This window comes from Ursus arctos, unplaced genomic scaffold, assembly GCF_023065955.2.
Source record: "Ursus arctos isolate Adak ecotype North America unplaced genomic scaffold, UrsArc2.0 scaffold_21, whole genome shotgun sequence".
Taxonomy (NCBI): domain Eukaryota; kingdom Metazoa; phylum Chordata; class Mammalia; order Carnivora; family Ursidae; genus Ursus; species Ursus arctos.
In genome coordinates, this window is record NW_026622886.1 from 907034 (window position 1) to 919291 (window position 12258).

At 62.9% G+C, this 12258-nt stretch overlaps 1 protein-coding gene across 1 annotated transcript; it reads left to right on the plus strand.

Annotated features, from left to right (window-relative positions):
• The first annotated feature begins 6467 nt into the window (after positions 1-6467).
• On the plus strand, positions 6468-12045 carry SHISA8 (shisa family member 8). Its single transcript, XM_044392391.3, is given in 4 exon segments — positions 6468-6994; positions 9548-9690; positions 10407-10553; positions 11006-12045. Coding segments are annotated over 4 exon segments (1212 nt in total). The 3' UTR covers positions 11401-12045.
• The last annotated feature ends 213 nt before the right edge of the window (positions 12046-12258 follow it).

The following is a 12258-nucleotide window of genomic DNA, read 5'->3' on the forward strand; positions in this document are numbered from 1 at the left end:
GGGAGGCCAGGGAGGAAAGACCTGACCCCTTACCTCCCGCTGTCTCGGCAAGGATGGCCCCAAGCAGCCCTTCCCTTTAGAAGCTGCTGGCATCTCTCTCTGAGCCTGTCTCCTCATCTTCAAGATGGAGCCCAAGGGCCAAGCAGCTTTCGGAGATTAAAGAGGTCATGTGGCAAGTAGGGTCTTACCCTGGAGTGCCTCCACCTCATTTCCCTGGGATGCAGACACTTCCCACCCAGAGTCACCAACCCGCAGAAATTCCTCTGCAAAGTGAGTTTCCCAGAGCCGGTCTACCACTCATCCATTTATTTACTGCCCCATCGATCACACCAGATCTAACACCCCTGTTCTGGGCCAGGGCCATTCTGGGCAATGCTTGGAGGTCAGCCCCAGGCCCTGCCATTAGGTCCTGGTCCAGTGGGAGAGAAGGAGCGGGACGCAATGACAGGTCAGGGTGATCCCTGCCAGGCTCAGGGAACGCCCCAAGCAGAGGGTTGACTGATCCAGCATCTCAGGAGTGCTTCGAACAGTAGGAAGTATGCCCTGAGTCTTGCCCAGTTTTCCTGATGAAAGGAGCAGAGAACAGGCATTCTTGGCCCAGGGGACTGTGCACAGGTGCAGAGGACAGGGCGCAAAAGGGTCAAGAAGCAGGGTGCAGGGGCAGGGGAGCTGGAGGGGTGGGTACGCTGGCCTCGGAGTGCCCGGTGAGGCTGTGTCAGAACCTTTCCTGTGCTCATGCCTTACCCCTCGGCACAGGGCGGGCATCCCTCCTCAGGGAACCCTGGGTGCTTCTCCAGCCCCACCATTTAGAGTCTCACCGGACCCCTCTGGCGCTCCTCCGGGCACGGGGCGGGGGGCGCAACTCACGCCCATTTGCTCTTTTTTGGGTGGCTCAGGCCACATTCTTCCTCACCCAGAGCTGAACTCTGCCCTCTCTCCAATCTGTGCCCGCTCCCCAGCTGCCTGGTCCGGACCCGGGACTGGAGGTGGGGGTGGGGGAGGAACGACTGCCCAGGGTCCCGCGGAGGGAGGGGCGGGGAGGGGCGGGGAAGACACAGTTGTCCCTGTTCCTGGCCCACCCTCTTTCCCGGGACTCTGTAGGGCGGGGCGGCTGCCCAGGCAACGCTACAGGGATCCCGGGGCCCAGAGGGCCGCTGAACCGCCCTCTCCCTCCCCTGAGCTGCAGGGAATCAGGGATCCCGAAGATGACTCCGGGGCAGGCGAAAGTGCATCTCCGCAGCTTCTGCGGTCAGCCCAGCAGGTGGCACCTAGACCTGCGGCCGCCCTGCGCGGGGAGCTGGGGCTGCAGGACGGAGGGGGTGGGGACAGGGCGAGAGGCACGGCTGGGGGCGGGGTCAGGGAGGGAGGCGGGGCTGAAGGACCCCAAGCCTCCCGGGAGTAGGAAAGGGGCGGGGCCAGGGCCTGCCGAAGTAGTGGGTTCAAGGCGCAGGGGCGGAGAAAGGGCGGCACCTGGTGAGCGGCGGGACCAACACCACCAGTACCTTCTCCAAAACCTGGACCTCCACCCTCACGCGGGGTTCCTTCGTTCCAGAAGAGGCTTGGATGCAGCGCATGTCCCCGGCTTTGGAGCGACGTGTCTATGTCGAGGGACGCAGAAAACGCCTCCCCCCTACCCCCGGGCTGTGGGCTCGGAGGTGACCTCAGAATCGTGTCCAGGAACGGGCAGGCGGGCGGAACAAGGAGGACCTGTTCCGGGAGGGTGGACGCGCTATGTGGCCTCCGCTGAGCCCTGTCCTCTCTGAATCTATTCCCGTCGTAGGGACTTAGGGGCCAGCTCCAGATTTGCTTGTTCACTGAGGCCTTTGGAGGGTCCCGAAGGGGGAGACTCCTGAGGGTAATCAGGGAATTCCAGCTGTGATGTCTGCAGCGCGACGCCCTGAGGCAGGGGAGGGGAGCTCTGGGGAAAGGTTGCCCGAAGAATTGGGACTGGAGGCTCAGCCCCAGCTCCCAGCACCACTTCCCCCCATGCTGCTCCCTCATGACCTCAGCCTGGGTGCCCCCTCCCTCCCACAGGCAGCTGGAGCCTGAGTCACGAGCTGCCTCTTGGGGAGACAATGGAGCCGCGGGCCCTCCCCTCCCCACCCGCTCCCGGTACTGGCATAGGCATCTACGCGAGCAGGGAGTCCATCATTCTCTAGAATCTCTGCTTTTTGGGTAACCCTCTGTCATGGAAGAAATGGAAGCAAAATGGGCTTGGGAATGTGACTGTTGAAGCTTACGAGTGGCACCCATAGTGGCAATCACCATCTCAGCGCCTCGGTGGGGGGACCTCCCACCAGACAGCATGTTTCTCCGTGGGGGCCCCGTTGGCTTCTCTCTGCAGCCTGGCCAAAGAGACGCTAGCTGAAAGGAAACGGGCCTAGAAAGGTTGACTGGTCCTATTAGGGCAGGAATTCCAGCCCACCTTAGTCTGGCTCCAAAATGAAGGATAAGTAGGAGCTGTCAGTGTGAGGGCCTGGAAGGGTGTTCCAGGAGCAGAGAACAGCCTGTGGAAGGCCAAGGGGCTCCTGCAGGAGTCAGGGCGCATCGGGCATCATCAGGCATTAAGTGTCTTATCAGGGTGTAGGAACACTTTGCTGGGCTCTGGGCTGGGACTGTCCAACTGCTCTCTCTTTTCTTATGAAACTGGCCAGAAGGAGGTTTGGGACTCACAGTGCAGGTCCCAAGGCGGACCCTGGTTCTTCCTGGCTGTGCGCCAGTGACAGCAAGTCATTTCCACTCTCTGCGTTTTGGGTTTGTCTCTAGGAAATCCCCAATTCCCAGGCCCAGGGCTGGGCAGGCTGGTCACTGACCCACAATCTAAAATGGGGACACTGAGGGGCGCATGGGTGGCTCAGTCGTTAAGCGTCTGCCTTCAGCTCAGGGCGTGATCCCAGAGTCCTGGGATCAGTCCCACATCGGGCTCCTCCGCTGGGAGCCTGCTTCTTCCTCTCCCACTCCCCCTGCTTGTGTTCCCTCTCTCGCTGGCTGTCTCTCTCTCTGTCAAATAAATAAATAATAATAAATCTTTTTAAAAATTAAAAAAAATAAAATGGGGACACTGAGGCGCATCCTGGCTTTCCCTAATGTCCATGACCTCTCAGGACCTTGAGCCTTGCACAGCCAGAGCTGGGCACCAGACAAGGGTTCAACAGTGGAGGAAGAACGTGTGTGCACAGGAACATCCACACGGACACACGTGTGCACGCACACGTCCACGGTGGAAGGAAGGCCCTCATACCCAGGCTGGCCCCAGGATGCACTCTCGCTCACATTCGGGAGCACACGTAGGCACCCTCACACTCAAGCTGCCAGCACTCAAAGCTGGGGGCAGGGCAGGTGCCCTTCAGGCACAGAGACACGGCTCCTCTGCCCGCCCCTGGGGCTCGCTGCAGATGCCAGGGGTTATTTTAAGCCTGGATCAATAGGCGATTTTTGGTGACACAGGCTTGGGGGTGGCAGGCAGAGGAGACAAGAGGCGGGTGCTCTGGTACCTTGCTGTGGACAAAGACCCCAGGGTCCAAGGAGGGTAGCCTGGGCCAAGGGGTCACTCCTCAGCTGCGCTACTCCATTTCGAGATCCCCTTGCCCAGCAAACGGTCAGGCACCTGAGGGGCAGTGGCAGCTGAATGAATGGCCAGATCCCAGGGCTCAGTCTGTCAGCTGAGGTCTGTCTCTGCATTTGTCCCCCCACCCCCACCCCCCCAGGCTGTGTGTTCATATTGAGAGGGCATAAGTGCCTGGCATAGGCCTGGTAGATGTGGGCATCTATGGTTGCTGGCTGACCACCGAGGCAGACTGAGATGGAGCGGAAGCCATGGATGTGGGGAAGAGCTGGAGGCTGGACTTTAGTCGAGGGGTGGGGGGGGGGGGGCTGGAATTCAGGATCCAGCTCCTTTACTGGACAAACGGAGATTATATATATATATATATATATATATATATAAAATACATATGTGATCATATATATGCTATATAATTATATATATGTGTGTGTATATATATATATATATATACATACATACATACACACACACATACGCACATATCATAGATATTGGACCTGATGGCAGCAACATGGGGTAGAATCCCAGCAGAGCACCCAATGATATCAGGACAGTGGGGTAAGAGAGGGGCCCCGGGAAGGGACATAACCCAGGGAGGGGCACTGGGAGCTCTGGGCCCAGTAGGGTCATCCTACCTGGGAAGAGGCCATGGTCCCAGGGGAACAGAGACAAGCCTCTTTAAACCTAGTGCCCAGCCCTAGGGTGAGAAAGGGGAAGAAGCAGTCACCCTCGGAGCCCGAGTAACCGAGAGGGCAGCTTCGCAGGGCGTGGTGCGGGCACTGATACAAATCGGACAGTTGGCGACCTGCAGTCCCTTTCTAGGACTACCCCCCCCCCCCGCCCCCAGGAAGCAGGAATGGCTGCACCAGAAAGTATGGCAACTAAGTTCTAAACAGAATAACAAACGGAAAGTTTGACAGCAAAAAGCAAACTAAAAAGGGGCCACTAAAAAACAGTATGTAAAGTGGGGCATATTTTAGCCTCAGTTATCGCTGGTGATGGGATTAAGGCGATTTCACTTCATTGCTTTGCTCATCTAATTTCTTGGTCTCTGAAATCGCGATAGTCTAACGCGGCAGGGTTCTAAGAGGATGGGAAGAGTGCTGTGGGTGAAGGAGGAGGGAGCAGGCTATCCTGGACTGGACACAGGAACGACCCTGAGGAGGGAGGGCCTCTCAGCACTAATACCTGAAATTAGCCCGTCAGCCCCTCATCCCGGCAACACACGGATTTGATCCTCCTTTAAATGTAAATCCTTTTCCTTCTTCCTCCTTCCACCTCCTCCATCTTTATAAGCTGATCCCAGTGGCCACCGAGTGAAGACACGATGCAAGGGGGGAGCAGGGAGAACCCTAGGAGCCCAAATTTTACAAAAACTAGAGGCTAAAGTCACATCATTCATTCCTTCATGCAGCAGATGTGACGCTGTGTGGGGACACTGGGGCGAAGTGGACACCCAGCCCTTGCTCTCCTGGTGCTCCCATCTGGACAGTGGGAGGCACCATGTTGGCCCCTGCCTCCTGGAAAGGGGGGATTATGAATCTGCCCACCATCCTCCTCCCCGAAGAGTTTTTGATGTAAATATGAGAAACTGAGGCAGAGAGAAGCAAGGCGCCACGGCTTGGTCACATTTTCTAGTTAAAACCAGTTTCGAAAACACCATAGAAGGGCTCCGCGCTAGGTCCAAGTTCCGAACCGCCTTCCGCCCCCTTCTCCCCCGGGCGGGCAAGAGGACCCGGGCGTCCTTCGGGGGGGCGGGGCGGAGGGTCCGTCGACGCCCCCGCCCCCTGGCCCGGCCCCGCCTCCCTCATCTGGGTCAGGGTCCAGCCCAATCTCCTCCCCCTCACACCTGGGTTAGCGAAGAGCTCCCGGGAGGATGCGGACCAGGCCGTGCCCATCGCCATAGAAGTGGGGGACACCCAGGGCCCCAGTCCGGGGTCCAAGAGGTTTTGGGACCAGGGCGTGCGCCCCGGTGCTAACGCTGCGCTCCACGCGGCGCGGAGAGGACCAATACTTGGCGCTCTGCAGCGGCTCTGCCCTAGGTTTCCTTCCCATTTGAGAGGCGGGAAAATCGAGGCGCAGAGCGGGGAAAGGGCCTGACACCTGTCACACTTCTGTCTTGGTCAGAACTGACGGAGAGGATGGGAAGGAGGAAGGAGGGGTGGGGGCGGCAACGACCCTCCCGGGCCTCTCTGTCCCCTAAGTCCCCGCACCTGTAAAACAGGCGCACTCACGCGGGCCTGTGTCCGAAGTAGCAGTCCTGAGAGCCATAAACTGAAGGCCCTGGAGCTCCCAGTTCCGAAGAATGTTTCGGGGAGGCCTTCGGGGTGGGTCCCCGGTGGGGCGTCCCGGCGGCGCGGGGCCCTGCCGCGCCCCCTCCCTCTCTTCGCGGCGGCCGCGCTCCTCCCCCGGCTCTGCCTCCCGCCCGCCCGCCCTCCTTCCCTCGCTCGCTCCCTCCCCCGCCCGCCCGAGCCCGCGCGGAGCCCGAGCCGCAGCCAGAGCGCGGGCAGCGCGGAGCGGGCGGCGGGAAGGCAGCGGTGTCGGGCGGCCCGCCGCCCCCGGTAGGCCCGGGGAGAGGCCGGGGACGGCGCGCGGGCGAGGACTCGCTGCCCGGCCCCGGGGGCTTCCCAGAGCAGGACTGTCCCCGCTCGGGTCCGAAGTGAGTGCCGGCGGAGGACGCGCCCACCGGAGGTGCGGCCCCGCGAGCTCCGGGCCGTGGCCAGCGGGCTCTGGGGTCCGAGGAGGAAGGTGCCGGCCGAGGACGCGTCCGCCGGAGCCAGCGCCCGCGCGGCGGGGCCAGCGCGGTCCCTGAGGGCGCGGAGGAGCCGGCCCGGAGGCCGGGCGGCAGGGAGCCGCGGCGCGCCGCCATGCGCGGGGCGCTGTAGCCGAAGGCGCGGGCCCGATGGAGCGGGCCGGGGCGCGGGGGCTGAGCGGCGGCGGCGGGGGCCCGCCGGGGTTCCAGCTCGCGCTCGGGCTGGCGCTGCTGCTGGCGCGGTCGCCGTCGGGCCGCGCGGGGGCCCCCGAGGCGCAGGAGCCCGCGGAGCCCGGCACGGCGGCCCCGGCTGGGGGCGACCGCTGCCGCGGCTACTACGACGTGATGGGCCAGTGGGACCCGCCCTTCAACTGCAGTTCGGGCGCCTACAGCTTCTGCTGCGGCACGTGCGGCTACCGCTTCTGCTGCCACGACGGGCCGCGGCGCCTCGACCAGAGCCGCTGCTCCAACTACGACACGCCGGCCTGGGTGCAGACGGGCCGGCCACCCGCGCGTGCCCGCGACGCCGCCGCGCCCCGGGACCCGGGCCGCGAGCGCAGCCACACGGCCGTCTACGCGGTGTGCGGCGTCGCTGCGCTGCTCGTGCTGGCCGGCATCGGGGCGCGCCTGGGCCTGGAGAGGGCGCACAGTCCGCGCGCGCGGCGCACGGTGACCAGGTGAGCGCGCTCCAGCCGGGGCCCGGGGCCGGGGTCCCTGCCCGCCCCACCTGGACCGTCCTTCCCGACCGGTGGGCGCCCCCTCGCCATCCTTCATCCTTTCCGCCCGTCTGGAGACTCTGGTCCTCTCAGCAGCCCCCTCCTCCTGGCTTTTCCCTTCTGTTTCTGTCTCCAGGTCTTTTACTCCCCCCACCCCCACTTCAGGGAGGGAGACAGCTGATACCGTCTCCCTTGACCTTCCGGAGGGAGCTGAGTGCCGAGCCCTCCTCTCCCGCGGCTCCCTCCTCCTCCGGAGTGGGCGGGAGGGCTGGTCGTCCTGGACAGAGGGCACAAAGACCGGGCACCCAAGAGAGGGGGCCTGAGCCCCACTAGTGTAGGGTGGGGGGCATAGGCTGATGTAGCGTTGGACGTCTTAGGCCCCCAGGGCAGGGAAGGGAAGGGGCATTTTCTGTAGCTCTCTTGGGTCTCTCCCCTCCTGCTTCTTTCCCCACTCTCCCCGCCCTTCCACCTCACCCCCATAGCTGTGACTCAGGCCTGACCTTCTTTCCCTGGGGAGAAGGCCTCCCCACCTACTCCACTCAGTACATCCCCCCATCGCAGACAGGGGTCAGGGTCTCTCCCTGTGTAGGAAGACGCTGGAAATGTGGGGGACACAGGTTCATTGTCGCTGAGGCCAGGACAGGTGCTAGCTGAGTCTCAGGTTTGTGTGAAGTGGGGTCTACAAATGGGGTCTCAGCTCTAATGGGGACTCTGGGATTCTGTGTCCTCATCCTGGAACTCTCACCCCCACCCTCGCACGCTCACTTGCCCCCAATCACCCCCCTGTGTTGGGGCCTGTGTCCTCCTCACCCAGGACTGGGCTCCCTTGGGTGTGTTTCACACTGGTATTTAGAGGTGACAATAAAGAGACGCCCCCATGCCTGGGTAGGCCAGGTATGGATGCTTCCCGCCTCCTAGACTTCAGGGGCAGGGGATGAGGGCTTCCTGGGCATTCCATGGCACCGCTGTCTCCCACAGCTGCAGGGCAGAGCTGGGAGTGGAGCCCTGGCCTCAGCTACTGTGCTGCCTTGGCAATGTGGAGGCCCTCATCCTGGGTCCTGGATGCTGTGGGGGCAGGTCCTGAGTCCCTCATGTGGGGCACGGAGGAGGAGACAGGGCATGTCCTTGACTAGAGTGGGACAGCTGGAGCTTAGAGGGGGTGGCTGGGCCCCCTAGCTGATATATTCACCATATGCAGAGCCCACTTCATCCACAGGGGACAGGGAAGCAGGTCTGGTGATGTTTCAGGAAGAGCTGGCCCACCCGTGTTGTGCTGTGTGGCCCTGGCCAGTCCTTTCCTCTGTCTGGCTTCAGCTCCCATGTGCCCTGCCTCTTTTTTCTCCTCTGGGGAGATCTGGAACCCAACTTAAGCTCATGTGTGGGTGTGCGCTGAACCCCTGCCCACCCGCGGAGTCTCACCCTTAATTCCACTATGTTGAAGTTGATGAAGCCTGAGCTTGGACGGGAGCTGGAGTCTGTTCCTAGAGAAAGTTTGTGCGGAGGCCCAGAGGCATGAAAATTACTCAGGTGTTTGGGAGAGCTGGCTGCTGGGTGTTGGTGCAGAGCTGGGACCACAGGGGTGGGCGGCGGAGGGGTGGGCAGGGCAGGGGTGGGCAGGCCTTGAAGATCAGCTCAGGCGGGTGTCCAGATCCTGCCACATTGCAGCCAGACAGCACCTACCCCAGAGGGCCCACCTCTAGTGTGCTTCCTCGTGCTTCAGCCATCTGAGACCCCAGCCCCAGAGGGAGGGAGGGTCAGACTACGCCAGAGGAAAATCATGGATTCTGAGCACCAAAGGCAGCTGGGCTGGAGGCTGGGTCTGGTTGTCTGCAGGGAGGGCTCAGTCAAACGCTGTCGCACCTGGGTGGGGCCGGGTGTCCTGATGCTAGGGAGGTGGCTGCCCAAGGTCACATAGTCTTAGGTGCTGGGCTGCCACTATGGGATCTCCTGGCTGCTCCCTCCCCTTATCCGTCTGTCCTCCCCTCCAAGCCTGTGTGGCAGCTTTGTCCTAGGACTCAGCAGAAGCCCCTGCTGCAGGAAGGGAGTTAGGTTGGCAGGTAAAGAAGGTGTTCTGGAAGAGGAGGGATTCTGGTGGGGTTTGAAGAAGGAGTAGGAGTTTTGTGGAAGAAGGTGGAGGAAAACTGTCGGCACAGGGAGCTTCACGAGCCAAGTCCAGGGGCCTGTTACCCTCGCAGCGCTTTCACTGGGAGAGGAGGCTCAACTCCTTCGGGTCTTGGAGAATGGACTCTGGGAGCGGGGACGGCTTTGAAAAACAAGATAGTACTGGTGACACACACGTGACCCCATTAGAGTTTCCTGACCTGCTCTGGAAGTGACCAGGTTGGGGAAACCAGATGTGGAAACTAGATGTGTAAGGTCAACCACAGGGCAGAAGGGAGGCCCAGAGAGGTCAAAAGAGTGACAGAGTGGAGAGGCTGGCCTTAGATAGGCCAGGCCTGGCCAGTGGGGAAGCAGGAGGTTGGGAGGCTGCTTCTCATCACTCTTTCCCCACAGGACACTCACCGAACTTCTGAAACAGCCGGACCCCCAGGAGCCACTGCCTCCACCCCTGGGCCCACCTCTGGGTAGCTGTGTCCAGGTGCAGATGGGTGATGGCCTGCCCCGGGGCTCCCCCAGCAACACAGGTGTGTAAGCTGGTGGACCGGCATAGGGCGAGCTACCGCACAGGGCCTCCCTTGTCTGATGTGGGCCTGGGAGCAGGGGAAGGCGTGTGCTGAGGGGTAAGAGGCTCTTAGCTGGCTGCCACCTCTGCAGGTGTGTGAGTGGGGGCTGGGTAAGCCAGTCAGCTCCCCCTGGTGAAGAGAGGCCCTCTGAGGTGTCCTGCAACTTCCACTCGGTGAGGAAGTTTCCAGATTCAGGGATCCCTGGCTCAGGCTGTGGTTCTAGGCCTTGGCTCAGTGCTCTGGGGTCTGCCTGGCACCAGCCTGTGGACTCCTGTGGGCCTTTTTCTCCAGGCTGGAGCCTCCCTCTTGGCGTCTTGCTGGTGAGGCAACCTCCCCTCCCTTCCCTTCCCTTCCCCTCCCCTCCCCTCCCCTCTATGGGTTCTTATTCTCAGACCTTAACTCCGTCTCCTGAGAAGCAGGTCCTGGGACGCAGTGCCTGGCCCAAGCTGAACATGCTGGCGTCGTCCATGGGGCTAGCACCCACTCAGGGCTGGCTGCTGTTATCCATGTAACTGGGAGCCAGGCCCTGCTCCAGGCACTGGAGGTTCGTCTCCCAGTCTCCCCCAGGTAGCACCCCACAAGCTCTCACTGAACTGCAGTTGGGGAGAGGACAGTGAAGAGTGCAGGTGGAGAGTGTTCGCCAGTCGTCAGGCTGGGTCTCACCTTTCCCTTCCCCTTCCCCGCTCCAGACAAGAAGCGCGCCAACAACGTGCCCCTGGGGTCAGCAACACCGGGACCCCTGCGTGGCCCCAGGCTGCAGGGCGGTGGCAGCATGACGCTGCAGCCCGACTACGCCAAGTACGCCACCCTCAAGGCAGCCGCGCTCAAGGCCGCAGGTGAGTGGCCGGGGATCCCTGTGCGGGGAGCGCCGGGCGCCGCACGCCGGGTATCGAAGCTCCTAGATTACAAGGCTCGGGGTCCCGGTTCCAGTTCCACAGTTCCCAGCCTTGCGGGTCAGCGCTCCAGCCAACTTCTGTATCACACCTACGCGGCCAATCGGCTCCCGCGTCTCGGCCTCCCGTCCCCTCACCGGGCCACCCGGCTGGTGCCCCACCGCGGCAGCCAGAGCTCGGGGCGTGGAGACCCGGGTCTCCAATGTCAAGTCCCAGGCCTGCCCGCCCCCGAGCCGCCGAAGCCCCGCCCCCGAGGCCTGACCCCGCCCCGTTCCGCCCAAAGCTGAGGCCCCGCCCCTGCGGCCTGCCCTCTCCCTGCCCCATCCCCGGAGTCGCTGGGGCCCCGCCCCCGGGGCCTGACCTCGCTCCCTGGCTCGCCCCCACTGTCCCCGCAGAAGCCACCCCACAGGACTTCTACCAGCGTTTTCCCGCGACCGAACCTGCCCCGCTGACCCTCCCGGCGCGGACCTCGCGACCCCGCGAGGACTTGCCCGCGCTGCTCGACGCCTGCCCCTGGGCCCCGCCGGGCTACGCGCCCCCCGCCGGCCTTGCCCCGTCGGGCCACTACAAGGCCTGGATCGCTGGCCGCCAGGCCCGGCCCGCCCCCCGCGGCCACCTGGCGGCTCAGGCCTCCCCCGCACCCCGGCGGCCCGGCCACGCGCCCCGGCGCCAGTTCAGCGCGGAGAAGCTGCCCGAGGCCTTTAGCCCGCAGCCCCCCGGCCTTTACGGCAGCGCGGGCCGCGGCCCCCGGCACCTGAGCACCAACAGCAAAGCAGAGGTCACCGTGTGAAGACAGGGCCGCTGGTTCTCCCGAGCCATCGCATCTCCGGGGGCCCTCGTCTGCCTGGGGGGCGCCTTGGGCCGGTTCCGAGGGAGGAGGGGCGCCGGCTGTGGAAGGCCAGCCCTTCCTTATGCCTGCCCAAACTGGACTGGGGCCTTGGAGCCAGCAGGGCTAAGAAGGGGCCCACTGGGTAAGGCCAGTGGTTCTGTTCTCGGGGCCCTAGGGCCTGGGTTCCTCATGTAAATAAAGCCTTTTCTGTGGCTCCCATCCCTGAGAATAAAGGAGCCCCAGCTTGGCTGTGAGAGGCACTGACGGTGGAGGCATTGGTCATTGACTGGACAGACGGCGGTCCGGGCAGAGGGCACAGCATGTGCAGAGCAAAGGACTGCTCCTGAGAGCTGCCGGGCAAGTGTTCTGGGAGCCAGGGAGAAGTGGCTGGAGAGGGTAGTCAGGGTTGAATGCCAAGCTTAATGTCCACACCAGTGGGAGCCATGGGAGAGGGGGTAGTTGCGCCCCAGCCATCTCGAGGCTCCAGAGCACAGGGGAGAGGGCTGTCGGGAGCCTGAGGCCCCCTGGAGGGTCCATGCCCCTTACTGGAGGTGAGACCCCTCCGGCCAGTCAGTCACTCTACATCTTGAGTTGGTTGAGCCCGGCTGATCCTCATTGACATAATCTGGCCCTGAGCCGGCACCTGGCTTGCAGGCCACTTGGCCAGCTTGGTCCAGGGCCACCCCCCTAATGGGTGTGGGCAGTGGGCCAAGTGGACAGCTGGTGCTCAGGATGGGGGAGCCTCCTCCCAGTAGCTGCTCTGGGGGGAAAGCGAATAGGGACGCTGGACACGAGGCCTTGGCAGTGCTCCCACTGGGG